The sequence below is a fragment of the Dromaius novaehollandiae genome, chromosome 21, assembly GCF_036370855.1.
Source record: "Dromaius novaehollandiae isolate bDroNov1 chromosome 21, bDroNov1.hap1, whole genome shotgun sequence".
NCBI classification, from domain to species: Eukaryota; Metazoa; Chordata; class Aves; order Casuariiformes; family Dromaiidae; genus Dromaius; species Dromaius novaehollandiae.
In genome coordinates this window covers 10858913-10881393 of record NC_088118.1, presented here as the reverse complement: position 1 = coordinate 10881393, position 22481 = coordinate 10858913, and the positions used below count along the sequence as shown (strand labels likewise).

The 22481-nt window shown below is 36.6% G+C and overlaps 1 protein-coding gene across 1 annotated transcript in view; it reads left to right on the top strand.

Moving 5' to 3' along the window:
* Positions 1-22481, top strand: part of LOC135330444 (gamma-2-syntrophin-like) — a 127688-nt gene that overhangs the window by 78995 nt on the left and 26212 nt on the right. Inside the window, exons 7-8 of the mRNA XM_064524091.1 lie at positions 9711-9840; positions 17421-17459. Coding sequence (XP_064380161.1) covers positions 9711-9840; positions 17421-17459 — 169 coding nt within the window. The remainder of the gene's footprint in view (positions 1-9710; positions 9841-17420; positions 17460-22481) is intronic.

Below are 22481 nucleotides of genomic sequence, written 5' to 3'. Positions count from 1 at the left end.
TGGAAAAAAAAAAAAACAAACTCATTTGGAAGCAGATGGAAGCTAAATTCAAGAAATGTGTGGACTGGAAGTAACGTAGGCACAGTGGCTATGAGTCTGTGTAGCTATGATCCCGATTACAAAAACAGCTTAATTAGGTTTTGGTGTTATTTTCTATTTCTTGATATTCTGGTCATTATAATTATTGCAGTGTATCGTGTTTTTTGTTTTGTTTTGTTTTTATAATTGGCTCACTGGGTTTTTAAGATAGATAATTTTTCTTAAGTCTTCTATTTCCCATTTTAACACTTCAGTGGGTTAACAAAATGCCTTTAATTAGGTAAATAAATAGGACAGTAAGAAATTAAGCAAACCATTTTGAGATAAGGAAGATGAAGGAATTGAGCAAAGAGTGAGTATGTAAATGAAAAATACCACAGCCAAACTGGAATCTAATTCAAGAAAAGGGGGCAGTAGGGCAGGAAACTATGGCAGACAGTAACATCTGGTAAACGGAAAAGATGAGAGTAATTTGTAGTGAAAAAGAAACTATTGATTTGGAGAGATACTATTAATAGAGTGCCTTAAGAACTAACTTGGCTGCTGTTGATGCAGAACATAGAACTACACTGATCAAACTCACTGGTGACACAGAATCAGCATCATCGGTACAGAAAAGGAGCACTATATTCTTATAAAAAGATGGAACTAATGGAAATGGGATGCAACCTAACAGTACAAAGTGCAGGGAGATGACATCAGGGATTGTAAATGTTGTAACAGGGCAGTTTGATCCTTAAGGAAGATTAAAGTTTGTCACAGTTCTGTTCAAGCAGCAAGATATTTTGGAAATCAATTGTCAGGAATCAAGTAAATGCAGGCTACAGAATAAAGTCTGCTCAGCAGAATAGAAACAAAGAGATATCCAAGAAGTGGCTAGGCATTCTGCAGATCTCTCCACAGTGAGAGACAGACATACCCTTGACTAAAATGAGCTGCTAACTCAGGGAAAAATCAAGATATAGGCAGGAAAGAAAAGCTAGACAGGAACTGTGCCACACAGAATTAGAGATCAGCGCTGAGTACTGATTCTCAGCATTTTAGTACCTGTTCCTTATGCAGCAAGTGAAGTAGAATGTCTAAGCCAAAAGTTAGACATCCTTTAGGATGCCAGATATTTGTAGTCTAAAAATGTATCAAAAAATCAATGACATGAAAATTAAGGAAATTGCTGTTTCTTTGCAGTGTAGAGCAGTGTATTTACATGCTCTTTACAGCTCATATACATGCCTTTAATTTGTTCGGCAGCATAGCAAGAGAAGTAAACTGGCTTATTTTTTGAATCTTCACCCTCACAATGGTTAGCTGAATTCTAGCTTTAAAATCTATACTGCAATTAAGTGTGCCACAAGCAAAAATGAAGCATCCTCATTCTTTTCAGAATCCATGTATTCAGGAAGAACTTCCCCTCATCCCCAATGGTTACATGTTGCACATCTCTTCATTTGTGCTTCTTTTACTAAATAGCATCCCTTAGAGTACAGAATCCTAGATCACAGAAAGGCAAATTGTTAGGAAGCAGAAGAAAAGGCAAAATAAATCTTCCTATCCCCACCCCCCAAAATAAAGAGATTAATACTGTCAGAAGATTGTTCATATTAATATTACCACTGAGCTCAAAGAATTATTACTTCTTTTCCTTTCTGGAGGTGGTGAGACTTATTTTGCCTTTTCTTCTGCTTGCTGACAACATACTAAATTCTAATCCACTAGGATTATTTCAGCAAGACTCTGCCCCCAGATGTCTTCAATAAATGCCTCTGGATAAATAGCCTTGGGTTTCAGTGGCAGACCTGCTTGCTTTCCACTAACTTGGGCATCAAAGTAGGAAAGAAATAAGTCAAGTGAGCTGAGTATGTTGAAGTGAGTAGTCGTAGTGCTCATTACTGAGCTTTATTGCTTTTGTTTTTCAGAATACCTATTTGTTCAAGAAATGACTGTTTTCAGAGGTGTGTTATGGAAAAAGTCTGATTTGCACTATGTTAGCTTAATAATAATAATAATAATAATAATAATAAAAATATAAGAGCAAGCTATATTGGTCTTCCTTCTGAAACCAGACGGTTTGCAGACTTCAAAGAAACATTGCTAAGTGTGTCATGCACATGAACATCTGTTCTTCCCTCCCAAACACATCTGAATTTCATATGCCGTATAAACTATATATTTAAATCATGTGGAGAGCTGAAAATCTTGAAGAAGTAATCATTTGCGTATAATTTAAACAAAATGTACCTGATATTCTCTGTATTCATGACACTGATGAATACAATTCAGTTGTTGTGGGCTGTAGACTGTCCTCTTACTGAAAGGCTTACAGGGCCTGAGAGGAAATTGAACCTGAACATGAACGAGCATTACAATGGCAAGGCAGTCCAATAATTGTTATCTATATGTAGATTTTGTTAGCCATCTTATGTGTCAGGAAATAACTAGAGACACCTATATGTTATATATAAGAGATTGAAGCTATTGACCTGTCAATCATCTGTAAAGGCATCATTAAGATAAATCTAGTCTTCCTACAAGGAATGCAGTAGGATGGCTTATTATTTAAAATTTTCACATCTCCTACACACTCCCATTGTGCTGAAAGACCAATTAGAAAATAACATGCCTCTGTATCATCCAAGTGACTAAAAGAAAATATAAATACTTGCATTAAGACTTCTTAAAAATACAGCTGAAGGGTTCCTTTTTTTCTTACCTTTGCTTGTATTTACTTTGCCAGTTCATTCAATAAGATGAATGAAATCAATCTTGTCTGCTTTTTTCTTTGTCATTTTCAATTCATATTTAGTAATATTTTCTTGTATTTTTTTAAGTTGAGTTAATGTGATTATGCTCTGCATGTCGATAATGTAAGGCAAACCAACATTCCAACTGTTCTGTGGAACTATTCACATGCTTAAAATCTTTATGGGATTGGGACTTAATAAGTGAGATTGATCTCATCTGACTGCAACATCTAATAGTTGCTCATCTGCAAATGTGCTTAATCCCTGGACTCATGTTGGAGTCAACGGAGAGAAATAAATATCTCCAGAGAGTGATTCACCTCACCTATCTTGTGCATTTACTTATGATAAAACAAAGTTGTTCCTGAGTTTAGCATGCCTTGCTTATCGAATCATAGAATAATTTAGGTTGGAGGGGCCCTGGCGGTCATCTAGTCCAACTCCCTGCTCACTGCAGGTCTAATGGGATCATGTTACTCAGACATCTTGTGCTGTCAAGTCTTGGACACTTCCCAGGATGAAGAGTCCACAGGCGCACTGTGGCAGTTTTTGATCCTGGCACCTGTGTCAGTATTTGATTGCCCCCATGGCAAAAAAAATAAAAATAAAAAAAATAAAAATTCTAATATCTGATTGTAATTTGCCACATTCTAACTTCTGTTTGTTGCCTCTCATCCATATACTTAGGCGATAGAATTTAACATGGCTAAATTGGGTGAAATGCATCTCACTTGAATTATGCCTTACCATAATTACACTGAAATTATAAAACACTTGCTCACAAGTACACATACACCCTGTTCTCCAGCCTACCACAGTGACCAGCCCTACTAGACATGCTGCACTCAAGAGACGACAGTAGTACAGTGATATTGCATATAGCTTTCAGTAATTCAAGCTGCTCCTGTTTTCCAGCAAAACTCCTCCACCTCTTTCTTTGATCTGTTACTTCCATACAAATAAAGCATGCTGAGTGTGACAGACTGTAATTCCACAGACTTTTCTCCCTGCAGCAAAGCCAAATAAATTATCTCATACCTGCATTCCACTCTCTTGTTTCTCCTTCAGCTGCTTGTTTTACCCTATTCTGTCCTCTTCATAGTGCCAGTGTAACTATTTCTATGACTTCATGAAGAACAGAGTAAGAAAGAGACCGGATCAATACTAAAACCGTCCCACCTCCCCCCTCTCCTTTTTCTCTGCATGTATTATTACAAACCTGATGGATACAGCTGGGAGTTGCTTCTGCTGGCAAATTAGTAAGAAAATTTCTCTCTCTCTATGTCACTTCAGTTATCTTACTCTACTACTCCAAGTTTAATACAAAATAAAGCAAAGTTACAGCATGGGAAGCAAAATGTTCAGCTAAAACAAACACAAAATGCAATCCAGGTTTATGCTTAATAGCTTCATTTATTTTTAGCTCCACAGTTTCTGCTAATAACCCAATTGTATGAGCAACTTGATCATTATTTGAAAATATGAGGGTATATAAAAGCTACAGTACTAAAGCCCTTCATTTCTTAAATTTCAAAGAGATAAAGATTCAGAGAGTACTTTGTTAGGAATTTTCATTCATATCCACCCATAATTCATAAAATTTAAGCCTAAATAGAAGTAGAAATTCTAGCAAGAGAGCCATAGAGTAATGTAGATAAGCCACTAGAAAATGCTGTAAGAAACACAAGAAACTTTGAAGGCAGTCATCAAAATATGTAGAAACAGGGCGGAAGACTGAGTTAGGACCTGGGAAGATATAAAGCTGATCAAGTGTATCTGTCTGTAACAACATGTTAGTAAACTTTGGATAAAACAGCTGCTGTCAGACAACCATCTAGGCTTTTATTAAGGAAATACCGTATAACTTTGAGATAAATCTAAAGGACAGACTGTTTCACATACCACATTCAGATACTGAAAATCTTAAAGTATCTTTTGCTGAAATCCTTAGCTTCTAAAAAAGTAGAAATTTAGCTTTTTGCATTTCAGTTGGCACTGAGAAGGTGTTTTCTCTTATAAAAGTCTTTTTGCTTAACACCTCTCTAATAGCTAGTGGCTCTATATGGCAAAATTCACAGTGGCCATTTTAAGTTTTATTAGTATTAGTTATTATTAATTACCAAGAAGTGTCAAAGTCAGGAATTGAATTTAAGTCTGTCGATGCCTATCTGTTATTCTGACTGCCACTCTCACTGAAACAGTGTTATTTTATTAAAAGAAATTAATGCAGTAAACAAACCCCAAAACAGAGCAGCATGCAGATTCTTCCATCATTTCACCATGAAAGTGGGATATAAATAGACTGAGTATAGAAAACAGTGCCACATGCTCCTGAGTGGTTATGCTTACAAGAAACAAACAAACAAAAATTTACAGATAAAAGGCTGAAAATAATAACAAAGAAATGTAAGGGTAGTGTGGCCCAAATCCCTAAAGTTTAGGAAAAGCAAACATTCTAAAATTCTTATTCACACTCATGCAATGTCCAGTTAAAGACAGTATGGCCAGATTCAGTAGCTGTCCAACTACATAAATGTAGAGTGAGAGAAAGCTGTAGAAACTAACAACATAATATGAAATATTAAAAGAAGACTTTTCATCAGAAATTTTTCTGCATCTGAAGTGTTTGTACTTTTCCCCATAGAAGTCACATATCAGCAAAAATGATCTCTTACATTTAATGTGTGAAACACATGCCTAACAATTAATGTTTGTTATCCTTCTTCCACACCTGAGGAAGAGATGAGATATTTTAAATGTTGGAGAAGGATGGCTGCCTCCAGATTGTCACTTCACAGCCACAATGATGCTGTCTTTGAACAGGCTACATTGGAGAAAATCATGCAACTCCAGTCTTTCAAGATGAAAAAAAGGCCTTCAGTTTTCTCAGTCTGGGAGTTTAAGTGATACTTTCCTCAGTAAGACTATTTATACATGATTGCTGCTTTGTAGTGAAGAATACTTCCAATCATGGCAAAGTGGGAAAAATTCCATAAAGTTGATGCATCTATTAAAGTGGAGACTTCTGTATTTGGAAGGACTTTATCTTTTACTTGATTCAGAGATGAGTTTCATGAGCTTTGGTAGTCACTTAAAATAGTTATGTAAAATTCTTGATAATGTCATCCCATCTGTATTTGAAATGATACTGAGAGTAAAGCACCAGCACACAATCTTTCTCAGAGAAGTAACTGCTTACATTTCTGTTTCCTGTTTTTTTCTTTTTGGGGGGTGTCTGAACTGAAGTCCATTCATTTCTGGTTCTATTTGCAATAATCGGTACAGTAACAGGAAAAGTAGAAGAGATAGGAATTTCCTCTAGCTCTGTCTTTCAATGATCTTGAAGCCACAGAGGGAAAAAATAGCCAAAAAAGATGTATCTAATCGTATTTTGTGGTGATGAGATGACTACATAGCATCTTGAGATCTCTCAAACCTGTTTTTCAGTATTAAATACAAAACTTAGCTAAAAGGAGTAGGCGCATACTTGTGCCTCTTCCCCCCACCCATGCTTTGAAGAAATGGAGAAAGGCATGATCTTTAAGCCTCCAGGATTTATTTTCTCCTGAATTTCAATGCTGTCTTTGTGCTTGCGTTATTTATTGATTACTTCACATAAAAAGAAAAGAAAAATTCAGCATTCAGTAGTTTTCTACTTAGCTTTTATTTTTAGCTTCCATATTTGCTTTTACTTTTTTCTGTATATATGTTATATTTTTCAGACTACAGAGTAAAACAGAACAATATGTTACATGAATTGTAGAGGGAAACTACTGTAATTAAAGGCAAGAAATAATCATAATAAAGTTCAGTATGTTGAGAACAAAACCACTGTTTTACCAGCACAGACTTACTGGTTGGCATCTGTAAACTTTGCTTATTCTTTTTCTGTTCTGTTTCAGTCACTTGCTTCAAAGGGGCCTGCTTTCTGGCAAAACCAGCTTTCTGCTAAAGTCAGCATAGTGGTGGTGGTGGTGGTGGTGGTGGTGGTGCACTGCAGGTCTCCGTCCCCCATACCAGACAGTGTGACTACCTATGGCACATCAGAGGCCTTAAACCAGACAGAGCTCCTGAGGGAGGAGGCAGTTGGCCTGGTCACAGGCTACAGGGACACATTGGCTAGAGACCAGGAATGGGGTCAGTGGAGGAGGTGGTTGAGCTATCAGTTGAAGAGGAGATGAAGGAGATGAGCAGCTGCATAGCATCATGGAGGATGAACAGGAGATTGACAGGTTCCTCACAGAGACTCTGGGGGCTCAGGACTGCGCCTGTCCACCCAGATTGCTTCGTATGATGAAACAACTCTCTCTGTAGATGAGGGGAGAGCAGTGGGTGTTATATTAACTTTTGCAAGACTTTCTGCAGTCTCCTGTAGCATCCCTGTAGCCAAATTGAGGACAATGGACTAGATGAGTGGACTACAAGATGTATGAAATTCTGGCTAGACTCAAAGGGCAGTGGATAATGGTTCAAAGTTTATCCGGTGGCTGTTTACAAGTATTATTCCTCAGCTGTCTGTAGTAGGGCCAGTAATGTTTAACATCTTCATTGGTAATCTGCTCAGTTGGACAGAGCACATCCTCATCAAGTCCATGAATGGCATCAAATTGGGAGCAGTAGACATTCTTGAAGATAAGACTGCCATCAAGAGAGACCTCAAAAAGGTAAAGAATGAGCCAACAGGAATCTCATCAGGTTCAGCAAAGACACATGCTAAGTCCTGCACCTGGGTCAGAATAAGCCCATGCAACAATACTGGCTAGGGAACAGCTCTGCAGAAGGGCTTGGGGATCCTAATGGACAGCACATTGAGCAGCGGTCAGCTGTAAGCACTTTCAGTGATGAAGGCTAAGACAGATGGGGCTGCATTGGTAATAAAATGGTATGCAGGTTGAAGGAAGTGATTATTCTTCTCTGCTTTGCATTTGTGAGGCCACATCTCAAATACATGCATCTATAATACTGTGTCCAGTTTTGGTCCTCTCGTTGAAAAGAGAATTGTAATGTAAACCAGTCAGCCAGGAGGTTGGACTAGAGGACCTTCAGGATCCCTCACACCATGTTCTTTGATTCTGTGCAAATATCCTGTGACTGAAGCGTTCAGAACTCTGTCAACTGGCTTTTATAACTGATTACCATATTTTAATAAGGAAAAGGATGTGACAACTGGAGTTTGTAGTGTCATCCGAAGTATTGCCAGCATCATGCTTTCAAACAGTAAAAGATTAGTTCATTTTTATAATAAAATTTGTTTTGTTTTGTTTTTATGTTGATTGTCTAGTGCATTAGTTGTTAGCTTAAGAGTTTATTTCTGTGATCTTTCATCAGCCATTTGTATAACTTTGTGCCACTTGAATAGGGCATTCACATTGCATTCATTCATGCATCTGTTCTGGATGAGTTAGAATCCTGGGCCTTCTATGGATTCAGTGGAGAGCATTTACTATTTCCTGCTTCAGTTAAATGTATTTTAATTTTGATATTTAAATTTGATGTCTAAAGTAGGCATTGTGAATGGGTTAACTTCATGGCAGCAGATTCAGTTTTTTTCCATGCTCCACTGTCTACATACATGATAATGGAACGTTCCTATCTCAGAGGGGTGTGTATATATACATATATATATATGGATACTGTCTTGTGAATATTGTATTTGATGGGAACTTTATAATACCATTTTCAGCAAGTATATAGATTTGAGTCTTCATGTGCACCATCAAACTGCCTATGAATGACAAATGTTAGGTTAATAATTTTTTCAGTAAGTCATGAGTAAACATGCCTTGTAACCTCCATGTGTCACTTTGAATGCTTATTTTGACATATATCATAAACTAAGCATTACTGGACTTGGCCTTAGATCAGAGAATCACAGGGAAACCCTGCAACCACATAGAGCATTTTTCTTGAGTCAGTATCTTATTTTCTTCTGGGTTAGTTCTGAAAAGAAACCAATATAGCATATAAATAATCTGTACTACAAATATAGCAGATAGCAGCAATATTTTCCAAATGATATACAAAAGAAACATATGCACAATCTTTCAACTATTTATAATTGTCTTTTATAGTAGTATTTGAGCTTTCTGAAGTTCTGTTGCTGAAAACATTGCATGACACATATTTTAAAGATATCTAAACCAGTGCACTTCCATGCCACTACTTAATTTTCTGTTGTTCCTACCAAAAAATCTAACAGTTCAAAATGCATAATGGTATCCCATTTCAGCATCCAGATGTGTGGGATTTCAGCAGTACATGGATGGTGCCTAACTTACTGCAAGCAAAGAGGAAAGCACTGGCATTTGCAGAATAAAGTTGTTATATAAAAGATGCATAGAAAGTGAATAAATGCAATTAGCATACGTAGACGCTATTATGAAAAGGGGCCTTACACTGAAAAATGCTTTAAAGGAAATTTTAAGTACATTTTTCAGATTTTCTATGTCATAAAGGGGCTTAAAGGAAGCATTGCTTAGAATTTTATATAGAAAATTATAGGAATCCAAGAAATTAAAACGAGGGAAGTCAATTCTTTGCAACTTATACATCCTTAGTAAATGAAACCAAAATGCAAGAAATGCAGAAAAAAAGTCATTTTGGTTTCAGGATTTGTTATAGTTGTTCAAAAAAAATTAATGCATATGTCCTCAGTATGCTACACTAAGTTCAGTAATTGTAAACATATATTTATACCCTAGTAAATAAATGATCAGGGCATATAGATACTGGTACAGAGAAAGTATTTATTGTATGTATTGCTCCTGATACTGTCCATTATTATCTTTCTTTCTGTTACCTTTCCTTTACTTTGTAAAGTCAAAACCCAAAACTTGTCAAAGATTGTAAAGATCACTTGAACCCTGAAAAATGTTGGGCAGTTTCAGAAAACTGACATATCTTCCTTTATGGATATGTTTCTTCTTACTGCAGATCTAATGCATTTGAAGTGCTGGCACTCGATGGAGTTAGTACTGGGATACTTCAGTTATATACAGCCCAGGAGAGTGCTGACTGTCTGAGAGCAATATCAACTAACATCAGTGATTTGACACTTCAAAATGTATGTTACTTTCTGCATATTTTTTGTCTATGCTGTCTTAAAATTATTTCTAATTTTCCAAGGACAGAAAATAATTCACATTTAAGATAGGCGATATAAAACAAATGTGTGTGTATTGGGAGGAAAAGGAGAAAGGAAAGAGAAGAGACAGGGTTTCTGGTAAATCAAAGCTGTCCTGAAGTTTTCAAGACTTGCAGTACTATTGTAAAACAGAGAGAAATAGAAGTTCAGGTTGCCTTTATTATTTTAAAGATTCTTTCAAGGCAAAATACTGACCCTTTCTAATCATATAATGGAGCTTTGGATAGGGCCAATTATATCACTTGTACTTTCTCGAAATTAGTGTGCTTAAAACATGGTTTCAGAAATTAGCATTTGTTGATTTTGAAGTAGGCATGTGGAAATTTTGTAACCGGTGAAGTGTAACTTATAGGGGCTCATTGGGAGGCAGTATTTTTACGTCTGTAATTTGTCTAGGAATTGGTTTATTTAAAGTCATGTGTTCCATCTTTTTGCCTACAGGTATAGAGGTGCTTATGCCAGTGTAAATTATTCCTGTAAATTCAAAAGTAGCATTTGTTATTGAAAACAGAGGTACTAAATAAACTCCAGAGAAACAGAAAATCGTTATTTGGACAACAGGTTATTATTCCAAGAAAGAACAACTGGAAACTATTGAAAATTCTGGAAGGGAACATAAAGTCAAATAGGCAACTTGATAATGTACACTATTGAAAATATATACCAGTCTTTATGAACTGGTAGAAATCAATGATGAAAAAAATACAAGCACAGTTTGCTCTGAGAGAATTACCTGGGCAGATTTTTAATCTTGTTCTTTAGATGTGTTAAGACTGAAGCATCTTCTATAAACCAAGATCTGGTAGGATAAATATCTTTAATTTGTACTCCAGGTTAATCGATGCTTAGTTATTCAGATTATATTGGGTAGGATTTGTATCAGGTTTAAGCAGTCTTTGATCAAACTACATAATAATTTGACTTTTTTGGTCTTCAAAAGTTACTTGATCATGGTAGATATTTGATCATGGTAGTTCTATTAAATTAATTCTTTTTTTTTAGTCTGAAATTATTTAAGGAGGTCTTTGACAAAATCAGTAAATTTGCTTATGATATATCCTTTATAAATATTCCCTTCTAGGCACTATTTAGTAAATTACCTAATTTAGAGATTATTGTTTCTATTTGATAATTCTAGGGAAATAATATACATTATTCAAGAATGTTCATAATTGCCTGCTGTGTGAATAGTGGAAAGAAGTTCACTTTAATATTTTTAGAGCAATTCCACTTCCTAGTTCCTAATCACAATTCTTTTGCTTTCTAAAAAAATCCCATGAGTTAAAGTCACTCCAAGTATGTAGCTGAATATGACAGTAAAAGTGGCTGTACAAGCAAAGTATTTATTAATATATTTTATTACTGGTAGGGTTCTGGTCTGTTTCTTTGAAATGCAATGTATGTGGTAGCAGGTGTCTTGACATAGTATCCTCACTGTGTTATGACCTGTCTACAAGAATATTTTATCTGCTGAGTATTTTTACTAATCTTCATTTTTCAGTTATCTATCATAATATAGAATTCTGTAAAGAAAATACTGCATCTTGTGTCTTCCTCTTTAGTAGGGGTTTGATCAAGCTTTGTTAACAGCAGTGATAAATTCACGTGTTCTAAGCCAGGCAGAGAGTAATCTCTACACAGATCATATTAGAAGTGGGTAAAATCTTTACTTGGATTTAGTGCTTAACAGGCTGTGACAGAGGTGCAGCCTTTGGAACAACTGAATAGGGTCTGGCCACAGTAGTATTTTAACTAATTACTAATCATCAGAACAACAGATGTAAAAGTCAGTGAGAAACCATTTTATTGCAAAACCTTTTGCAAAAAGATCAGAATGTGAGGCTGGAATGCAATTTCAGTAAAAGTTTGCAGTAAAGGAAGGCTCCCTGACTGGGAGGGCCAAGGGACTATTTCAAATCCACAGTGCCTAGGGCAAGGCCTTTACAGTAGACTTCTTGAAAATCTATTCAGAATGCTTTTTATTACATTATTATCATCTCACAAATGGTCAGTATTTTTCTATGATCATCTTATTGAAGTCAAAGTTAGGCTATGTATCTGTAATTCTTCAGACTATTTTTCCTGTATTTGCCCTTCTTTAGTCCTGTAAAATTTCAACCATTCTCCAGGAGTCTCTGAAGATAATCAGGATTCAGAGATTAGGGTTAGGGTTAGGGTTTAGAGTTCAGGTAATTTCCTAACTTCTCAAGGGTTAATTTCATGAGTACATGCCAACACTGAGTTCATTGGCTTCTCCAAATATTTAACCTATTCATTTCCTGTTCTGTCCTATGCTGTCATGTCTGTAGATAAATGAATTCTGTTAGATACGTGATCACAGTGGACCTTGTTACTAAGACTGTTGGCATCAAGAATTTCAGCCTTTTCACCTGACCATTATTAAGTTTTTCTGCTGTATTTTCCATTGCTCACTTTTACTTCTATATATTTTCAGATTTTCTATGTCTATGATGTTTATGCTTCTTGATTTTAGCAACTCTTCCTGCACCTTAGTCATTCTTGCTTTACCTGTGCCTATCTGTGCCTCTTCTGTATACATTCTTTGTTGTACATGTTTGCATACCATTCGAATCATCTATTTTGGACTTTTAGTTCTTAAAGAGATCCTGATGGAGGTGAATTGATCTCTTACAATGCACGCTGTCTTTCCTGCATCGTAATGCTTTGCCACTTTGCCCTTTCAGCAGTTGGCAGCTCTCTGCCAGATCCCCTGCTGATGCCAGAAGACAGTCCTAATGTAGGCAATACAAAAATAATTCTGCCACAATCTGACACTTCTGCTAATGTCAGACTACTCTTTTGAAGTACTGAAACATCTAACTTCTATGCAAAGGCAAGCTCTCAGGGGATCAAGTGAAAGGGAGGAGTTGTCTTTCAATAGTGAAGATGTGAGGAGTTGTCACTGCCTAAGGATGCTACCACTGAATGTTAGCATAGCTAGAAAGTGTTACTCTGTAGATGAGAAATAATGATTCTGGTATTAGCCTGGAGACAGTTAGTTCTTATAAGACAGAAAAGCACAGCGAATATGGCAACATGGAGAAAGATGTAAGCGTGTCTTTTCAGCCTGCCTTCCTGATATTTCCCTTGTATGCTGAGTTAGGAAAACCTGCCAGTAACTGTCATCTTTACAAGCAATACAGATTTTTTTCTAAAGATCCATGCCCCCCACTATTCACCATTCTGTCCATACCCTTGTTTTTTGCATACTTTTCTACCAAAGGGAAACTTCCCTATCCTCTTCCTTTATGATTCAATCCTTAGTCTCCTCAGTGTGTTCCAAGATCTTCACATTTACCTTTTGGAGGAGGAAGAAAACAGAGAGTAAGCACCTCCCATCTATTTCTTCTTACAACCCTTTTCTCACAAAAGGAGGTACAGTTAAAGACACTGAGGGAAGAAAAGGAACAGAAGCTGGCAGTGAAGCTGCCATAATGAATCAAAAAGCATAGGCAGCAACTTGATCTGCATGTGCTTCTCGCTGCTACTGTTTGGTTTGTTTAGTTAGAGGGTTCTTTGCAGGGAAGTGACAGCGCTGTGCAGGAGATGTTTTTAGGAGACAATTCTTTGGAATAATTTAGAATCCCCCCTCTGTTGTGCACCATTCAGATAGCTATCTATAAAACGTTTTTAGCTTTTGTCATGGGCTTTAATTATTTTCTTTCATACATAACACCAAACATTAATATAGACATGATAGGTAGAAACACCTGAAGTTGATGTTGCCGATTCATTTGCATCATAGAAACTTATTTCTTATATTTATAGATCTCTCAAGGTTTTCTCTTTTTTGCAGTGTGTTCTCAAGGTGTTGTGTTTTTCAAATTTAATAACGAATTTAATAAATGAACAGTTCATAAGCAGATAAGGAATAAAAAGATGCAGTTGTTCCACTTTAACCATTATTTATGATCTTTTTAAATCATTCCAGCAGCTCATTGGAGGATGATAGAAACTTAAAATTTGGCTTCAAAACAAGGATATTAATCTTAAATCATATATATGCTTTTGACAGTGGATTTAATTTCCATGTGTTGTAGGACTTAAACATTTTCTCTTATGCTTACATGTACATGTATATCTACAACAGTGGAGTGAAATTTCAGTTTGATTAGAGAGAGGCTTATGAAATACGAGCTTTGAACATTCATATAAAAAAGAAAGAGGAGTAGGCCTTTCTTTCTTTACAAACCAATATGTGAGGTGCATGTAGATCAAAACAAAATCCATTATTTGTCCATAACCTGTAGGAAGCGGTATACAAATCTTATTGCTCAGTGATTATACAAACCATTCTATTGCTGTCTAGGGGTAGTAGCACAAGAGAATGTATCTTTTCTGCCACTTCTTTTTGTTTTTCAGTGCAGGAATTCCTATTTGGAAGTACATCAGATCAAACCACTGAGACTGTAAAGGGTAGTCAGTAAGGGTAGGAATCATGTCAGCTAAATTTAGCCAATCAAATAGGATCCTCTTGCTGTGCGAAAAGAGAAAGAGACAGCTGTCAAGATCCTCATATGTCTCTGCTGATTAGAAAGAGAATATTGATATATTAAATGTATAACTTTTTTTTTTTTTTTTTGAATTGCCAAAGCTAAGTGAGGTAAATCCCAGCCTGGGAGCTGAGTCATGGCAGCCCCATTCTCTTCCTGCCCCCTGCAGATTCCTATGCATTCATTTAAACACAGTATAGTAATTATGATTGTTTAACAGTTCTAGTTGTCTGACTCAGCCACCGCACTCTTTGCAGATCCAGATTTTTGGTTTTAGCTTCCCTGCTCTTCCAAACACCCATTACTGTACTACAGTGTTTAAAACACATACATTCCCAACAAGGTGTAGCAAATTCCATTTGTATTCCTGCCACAATGCACCAGCTGTGGAGGGATGTAGGGAACACATGGTGCTGTGCAGTATGGAGAGTGCATACTTCCCTCTGCTCAGTCCAGTGACATAGGGGCACAATGTGATGTAGAAGGAGATCTTTCCCCTTGCCCCGCTTACATCAGGGCTGCAACCATCCCTGCTTTGAATAAAGAATGAGTTAAGCCTATGTGGTGAATAGCTGTGGAATCCAAAGCATCCTTCCATATTGCCCTTAATAACTGGAAGCGATGCTGTTTGTGATGATGCTCTTCACATTACTCTTCTCTCATTCTCCAGAGAATCTGCATGGCCAGTCTCACACACATTTTCACAGGCACATCTGAACATAGTAAGGTAGAAAGTCAGTTAACAGAATTTCTTCCTTTTATAAAGAGAACTTAAAATAGTTTGATTTAACTGGAAAACAAGGTGAAAGGAGACAGGATCACTGCTTATTCTGTTTATTTGCACTGTATTATATTATAGTGATCTCATAATTTAGTGTGTCTGTGGTCACCTGCAGGGAAATAGTATTTTCTGTGTGCGTGGCTTGGTTTCTGAGTAGTTACTTCTTGTGTATATTTTTCTCTAAAGCACTGGAGAATTGCTGGAGCTGAAGATAGGCAGGGGGTGATGGTATTCCTGGTGATGTTAAAGTATTTAAGATACCTTTTTGTTATGTCTTCTCAAATGCCCAAGATTAAGCCTGCTACCAATCCCCCAAATCAGACTGGTGAGGACTGCTTCCTTCTGTAACACCGGGCTTTTCACTAATTTGTAGCACGCAGGTTACAGATAAGGTTTCTTGGGTTCCCGCCAGTTTGTTACTGTCAAGGCCCTGAGAGTGGCCAACAACCTCTGCCACCCCCCGCCCCATCCCAGGGATTTGGCTGCATGTGCTCAAGGCCAGTGCTGACATGCAGCCGGGGATGAGGCTGCTGTGAGAAGAGCTGTGGGAGAGAGCTGGGAGAAGCCTTGCTGGAGGCTCCCCTTTTGCTTGGAAGCTGCATGTTGGGAATGCTCATCCTTGGTCTTTGCCTGAGCTATGGTGCAGATGTCTGTGGCCTGCCTCTGTTGTGGTGGCCCCACTCCTCCTCTGGGGTAGCATGACCCCTCCAAGGGGCTGGCGGACCCTCCCTGCACACCATCAGATGCCTTGCCAGGGTGATAGCCAGGCCTGGCAGCTGCCCCAGGCAGCCGGCAGGTCAGCTTTGGCCACCTCATCACGCAGGGCCTCAGTTGGCACACCTGCACGGTTCAAATGCACAATTCAGTTCAAGTGGGTTGCAAAGCTGAGTGGGGGGGAACGATCCCCTATGGCCTATGACTGACAAGTTCTTATAGCCCTGGGGCCTTTGTGTCATCCTCCATGTGTACATTCAAGGCCCTTGCTATCATCCTGTATTCCTCTGTGTTGCGTTTTATTCTAGGGTCATTTTGTTTAGGGTGGTTCCATACAGAATAAGCACTTGTTATTGCTATCAATTAGTTACAAATATCTGCATATGTATATATATAACATTACACCCCACAACTGCACTTTTCTCAAAAAAAATGAGTCTCATGCTCTTTAGATAATTGTTATAGCTAAACAAGCTGTAACACAGCTCCAGACATACCAAGACAGATCCAGACCAAGCCCAACAAGAGCTGAGGCTGGTGTTGTTGGAATAATGGAAGGCCTGTTGGCCTCTTACTGTCATGCTCTGCCTTTGAGGTTTATCCACAGATTTCGTCTTGCAAATCTCTTGCTCTTGCTAGGATACTGGTAATAGCCTTGGATTTCTTCTGCTCTTTTCCAGTGACTGTATCTTTTCCTGTGTGCAATTGTAGCTTTTGGTCTGTTATCACAAGCTTTTCATTTTTTTATAAAATGAGGGGAAAAGCTTTGTGATGATAAGATTGTTTGGAAGGACTCATCAGCTGTGTGACTGTTTGCAGGTTCTATCCCTAGATATAGGGGAGTCTTTTCTTGTAGTCATTCAATCTTTTCATGTCTAAATCCCATATCTTTAGTTCACTGTTACTAATATTTCGCATTAAGAAGTGTTTCACTTTAAAGAAGGGTTTGTCAAGGTTTGTTCAGCAGTCACCTATGCCAATTATGACTGTCAAAGAAAAGCCAAAATCAGCACACCTCTTCATTGACTAAACTGTGAGCAAAAAGGAAGATATGTTACTTTATATTGAACAAAAGGAAATCCTAAACAATTCCCTTAATCTGTTTTATATGCTGCGTCCTTCATTTCACAAAATACTTGAGCACATGCCTAATTTACAGATCTGCTTAAACAATTGTTAACTGAGATCTAAAAGAGATATCTATAGTACAGTATAATATTTTCACAGTGGCAAAGTAAATTCATACAGCCAGTTCTTTATGAAGGATTTCCTGAAAACTGTGATGAAAGGTTTCCTGTCTTTTGAGTCCTTTGTTTTCTAGGCTTAGGATAATTATAATCTAGTATTTCTGCACTGAAAATATAAAAATTTCTTATAATTTTGAAGTACTAATACCAGTGTGCATTAACTATGTCAGTGCTAATTGCCTCATAGTAACTTTTAGCATCAGAATATTAATAACTGAGTATTTTTCAATCTCTGTTCTATAGATGAAAATGACAAATAAATGCTGTTCTCCCTCAGACCAGGTAAGACTTTAATTGTATTAATGAAATGTATTCATCATGCCAGAACAAAAATTATTAATTTTTCTAATTCTTCTCATTGCTTTAAGTTGCAAAATTTGTAGAGCCTACATACAGACATTTAGTCAGTTTGCAAATTCTAAAACCACATTTGCAAAATCTGTTTTAAATTTTGAGATGTCATAGTTTACACAGCAGATTCTCACTAATCAACAGTAACTAGTAGAATCCCCAATTGCACTTGTTTATTAAAAAATAAAAATAAAGGAAGATTAAAAAAGAAGGCTATATCACTGGATTAGATGGAGCCATGATATAAGTGAAAGAGGGAGACAGTGTAACTTACAAATATGTCTTGGAAAACATACTTTATGCTTGCATGCCTATAGCTTCAGCGAGTCTGACAAATTGGTGTGACTTTATATCTACATCACATTATTATGCATAGATAGCTCAGGAATATATTGCAAATAGTATCCTTTGGATGTGTCATGCTGTGCAGAATACATGTTTGCAGTGACCATTTGTCTAGGGCTTTTGGAGCTTAGGGAGCCTGATGCAATATTGCTGCACCTCTAGCTAGTCAAAAAGACCCAATGAATTTACTACACTGGAAAGCCTTCTTACTTACTGTGGGATTGCAAAGTTGGTTTTTTTTTTTTTTTTCCATTTACTTTGTAAATTTTCTTTTTCTTTTTCCAGGCTAATTCTATAATTCTGGGAAATAAATTGAATTTTATATCATAAAACTAATGAGCTTCACACTTATTTGCTATCCTTGCATCAATCTGGTGCTGAACTCAGGAAAAAAGAGCCCAATCCTTGTCTGTTTCCAAGAATGCTGTGTTTGCAGATTAAAAAAGTGAAAATTAGCCAGGTTGTCTTTTGCTACTTACTGCTTTACTATAGAAATTTATTGTAGAAATTTACTACAGAATTAAAAGACTGAGTCTAGAAGTATTTTGTATGGACATCAAATAAATGTTTAAAATATTTGTTATTAATTAGACAGCTTGTATATTCTTTCATATGTCACCATTTTGTCATCTTATCTAAAAAACGTAGTTGGACATTTGTAGACTGTTCTAGAAGTCATTAAAAATATCTAACCATTTACATTTTCTTACCCAGGAAACTGCTTTATTTTGTTATACTTGTGCCTGCATTTTGGAAAAAAAAAAGTACACCTGAAGAACTACTATAAACTTTAATTCTGTGCGTAGTAGATACCCAAAAATTATCCCTAAAACAAAATGAATACCTATGTAGGAAGGGAGCATTTAATTATTCCTTCTCATTATTAATCAAACTGATATGAAAAACAGGTGATTATAAATGGTAGGAGGAAAGATATTGAATTTGGATATATGTTGTTGGATGAACTCCCTACTACAAATATTTTAGTAACTATTTTCGTAACATCTGAATCCCATTTTAAATTTAATGATACATTTAATTATCTGTAAGTTAAAGAAATGAAAAATAATGATAAATGAGAATTGCTGCCTGTAACCTGCTTACCTACCTGCAGTATGGTATAACTACTAATGTAATTAATAATATGTTCCAAAATTTATTTAATGTTCTTGGGTCTGTCACTTTTTTGGAGCTGCAGGAGTACTGAAATCAAAGAAATGCCAAATCTGCTATACTGTAGCATTCACATGAAAAGCTCGAAAGGGAATTCCAACTTCTATTTTATTAAAGACAGAAGTACTAATGGACATTAAAATGTCTGCTTTTAAGAAGCTCTTTCTTAAACTAAGTACAGGAACATTAGAAGCAGTCTTTGTTGATACAGACAGCTTGTAGAGTTGGATTTAAAGACTTTGGTTCAAGCTGCTGAGAGTTAGAAGGCGAATGAAGATGGTACAAGAATGAGCTTTTTGGTATTAATGGATAACTGCAAATGATTGACTCTATTCTTTTAAACTTTATTCATCTCAATTTTTGTGCATGTAATATGATACTTCAAAAAAAGGAAGAAGTATGCTTCCTGAATTTGTAAATAAATATTGAGGACAGTCATACGACCCAACATTAGATGCTTAATTTGATTTCCCAGGTTAACAGGCTAGTGTCTATAAACTATCCATTTAGTCAGGGCAGAAAAATATTCTTTTCCAGAGCGTCATTCAAATGTGGAAATTAATATCAATCAGTATTTTAAATAATCCTTTATACGGTTTATATATATAGCCTCTCCTTCTGCTTTGACTGTACTGGGGTCCTAAGAAGACCCCAGTAGCCTCTTAACTTACTATCTAAGGTAGGTGTCTAATGTTAAGCAGTACAAATCCATTACCCTTTTTACCTTCAGAATATGAAAGGAAGGAAAGATGCAATTAGAACGTAAATTTCTGGAATGGAAAATTTAAGGCAAGACTGATGTCACTTACATAATGTGTGTACAAACCTGAACTGCTCTTGTTAATATAATTGATTTAAAAGACAGAGAAAAGAGAAGTTTGAGAGACTGGAGGTGGTTTGAAGAGCTTCCTTAAGTAAATTTTGTGATAGTTGCAGATTTATCCTTCCTGTTGAGTATGGACATTCCTGAAGAATTAGATAGAGCCTTTGAGTTTCATTATCGTGTCAGTTGCCATGAGTTTTCTTCATTGCCTTCAGAATCCAAACCAATCTTTCGAAAAGGGGTGAAATCAGATCAGGACAGGTTCCATTCAGATTCTGTTTTTCATAGCTCTGTAACAAACTAGGATTTGGCATCAACAAATGCAAAATTAGTTCACTAAACCTGGGTTTCTCGCTTTTCTTTCATATTGTCCTTGACTGGTTTAACTGGAAATATTATTCTGGAAATCCAGAACAAGATGAATTCCAAGGGCATATAGCTAAGAAAACTGTAGAGGGAAGGGATGCAACTAATGGTTCTCAGATCTAAAACAGCTGTATTTCTGGGTCTCTTTGCCCAAAGAAGACATTAAACAAAGAGTTTGCATTTTGTCCTGCATATAAGATCCAAAGTTAGGAAGAGGTTCCTAGAGGTAGTGGTAGCAACAGTTGTAATTATTATGACTATATTTATAATGTTAAATTAAACAGTACCAGGTCAACAAGCTAATTGGCACAGTCTCACTACGTTCATACTATTAATGTCTCTTCTCCCTCCAAAGGAGGCATTTAAACTGGGAGGCATTTAAACTATTGGAATTTCATTTTTGCCAGTGCTTAAATCCCAAACTGTTCTTGGGAATTTTTTGAAGAGTACTAGTTATCCCAGACCATGTCATGCTAGTTAGTCTCTGTCAAGGACTAATTATAAAAATTTGACAGGTGTATATAAAGAAGTACCACTGCTGAAGCCCTGACACTATACGTAACCTGTGTAGACCTCAGAGGATTGGAAGCATGAGGCACCTAAGCACTGGGTACTTTTAGAGCAGATTGGTGCTCTGCAAGAAGACAGGGAGATTGAGCTAGGTTGTACAATATTTTATTGAGTGTGGAGAGCTGCCATTTTCCAAACACTATAACTTTTGATTCTGCTTGATATAATTTGTTGCAGTGCTCTAGAGACTTGGAAGCACTTAATTCTCTTATCTGTAAGCAGTTAGATTTGTGACTCAATTTTCAAAAAGATATGCACCACTGGATTGCTGCATATTTTTTTATGAAACAGTAAATTAGGTGATTCCCTCTGTACAGAAAAAAAAACTTGCAGAGTTGTTGGCTTTCTAAGACTATATGAGCATTTCCCATCCCCCACTGAAGCAATACCTTTTCTTCTCAGTATGAAGAAAATGTTCATCGGATCTTGATAAACACTATGTATAATTTTACTTTATATGCTATAAAACAGATTTTCAGTGTTTCCTGCAATGTCTCTTTCCTTGTTTGTTTTGATTTTTTGCAGCTGGAGGAAAAGGTGAACTCTCTCCCTGTAATTGTTTGCATATGTATATTCCATTTGCTCTTTTGTAGTGATTGTATGGATTTCAGTATTTATAACAATCAGTGATTTAGAACATGAGAGGAATTTCATGAATTTGGAGCCTTGCTTTAGTTGTGTCCGTTACCAGACTTGTGCATGGTAGTGCACAGGTATTCTCATCTGCAGCCCCGCAACTGTGAATCTTCCACGATGTTATACCAAAGTTTTACATTTGTGTTTCTGCTACAGTATCACCAATTCATAACATGCTTTTGAATTTGCTGACAATACTATTCCAGAACTGTTCACTGACCTTTGCAACCTGAGTCAAGGCCTACAAAGGGCACAGTAACATACTAATTGAATTAAGTGGGGTTTGAATCATTCTTTTGTTTTTCTTCTGACATATATCTTCAGTAAACAGAGTCACTTGCTTGCCTAAATCATGAGCTTTTCATTGACCGCTAGAGGAAATCATACAGAAATTAAATTCTAGATACAGTGATTATAAAAGAAGAGCATGTACCTGAAAGGCCAGGACACAGATTAAGATGTAACCAGCAAGAGATATATAGGTAACAAAAAATTATGCTGTGAATTCATTAATAGCAGGGAGATGACAAAGGAAAATATTTGCCATTACTCAGTTTATCAGAGATCAGCCTTCAATAAAAAGGTCAACTGCAACAGATGGTTATTGCAAGTAATACTAGAAAAATATGGCAAGATCTCAGATTACAAAATGAAGGAAAATTTTGGTGGTATTTATGCTTTCAATGCCTTGTGATGTGAAACAATGGTCAAAGTAATCTCAGAGCTGTTATCAAGATATCTCAGAGGATTTGTGACTGCCAGCTGACAGATCAAAAGACTGGGAAAGGGTAAACACAGTGCCTGTTACTGAAAAGAAAGAGAAACTGGAGAATTAGAGACTAGTCAATTAACTTCAAACCCTTGAAAGAAATCTGAAATAAATAAGCAGAACATTTGTATACGGATGAAAGATAACAAGCAGATGAGTGGCAGCCATGAAGGATTTGTCAAGAATAAGTAGTTAATATCTAATCTAATTTCCTTCTGTGGTAGGATAACACATCTTGTGGATGGGTGAGAAGTAGTTGCTGACGTATCTT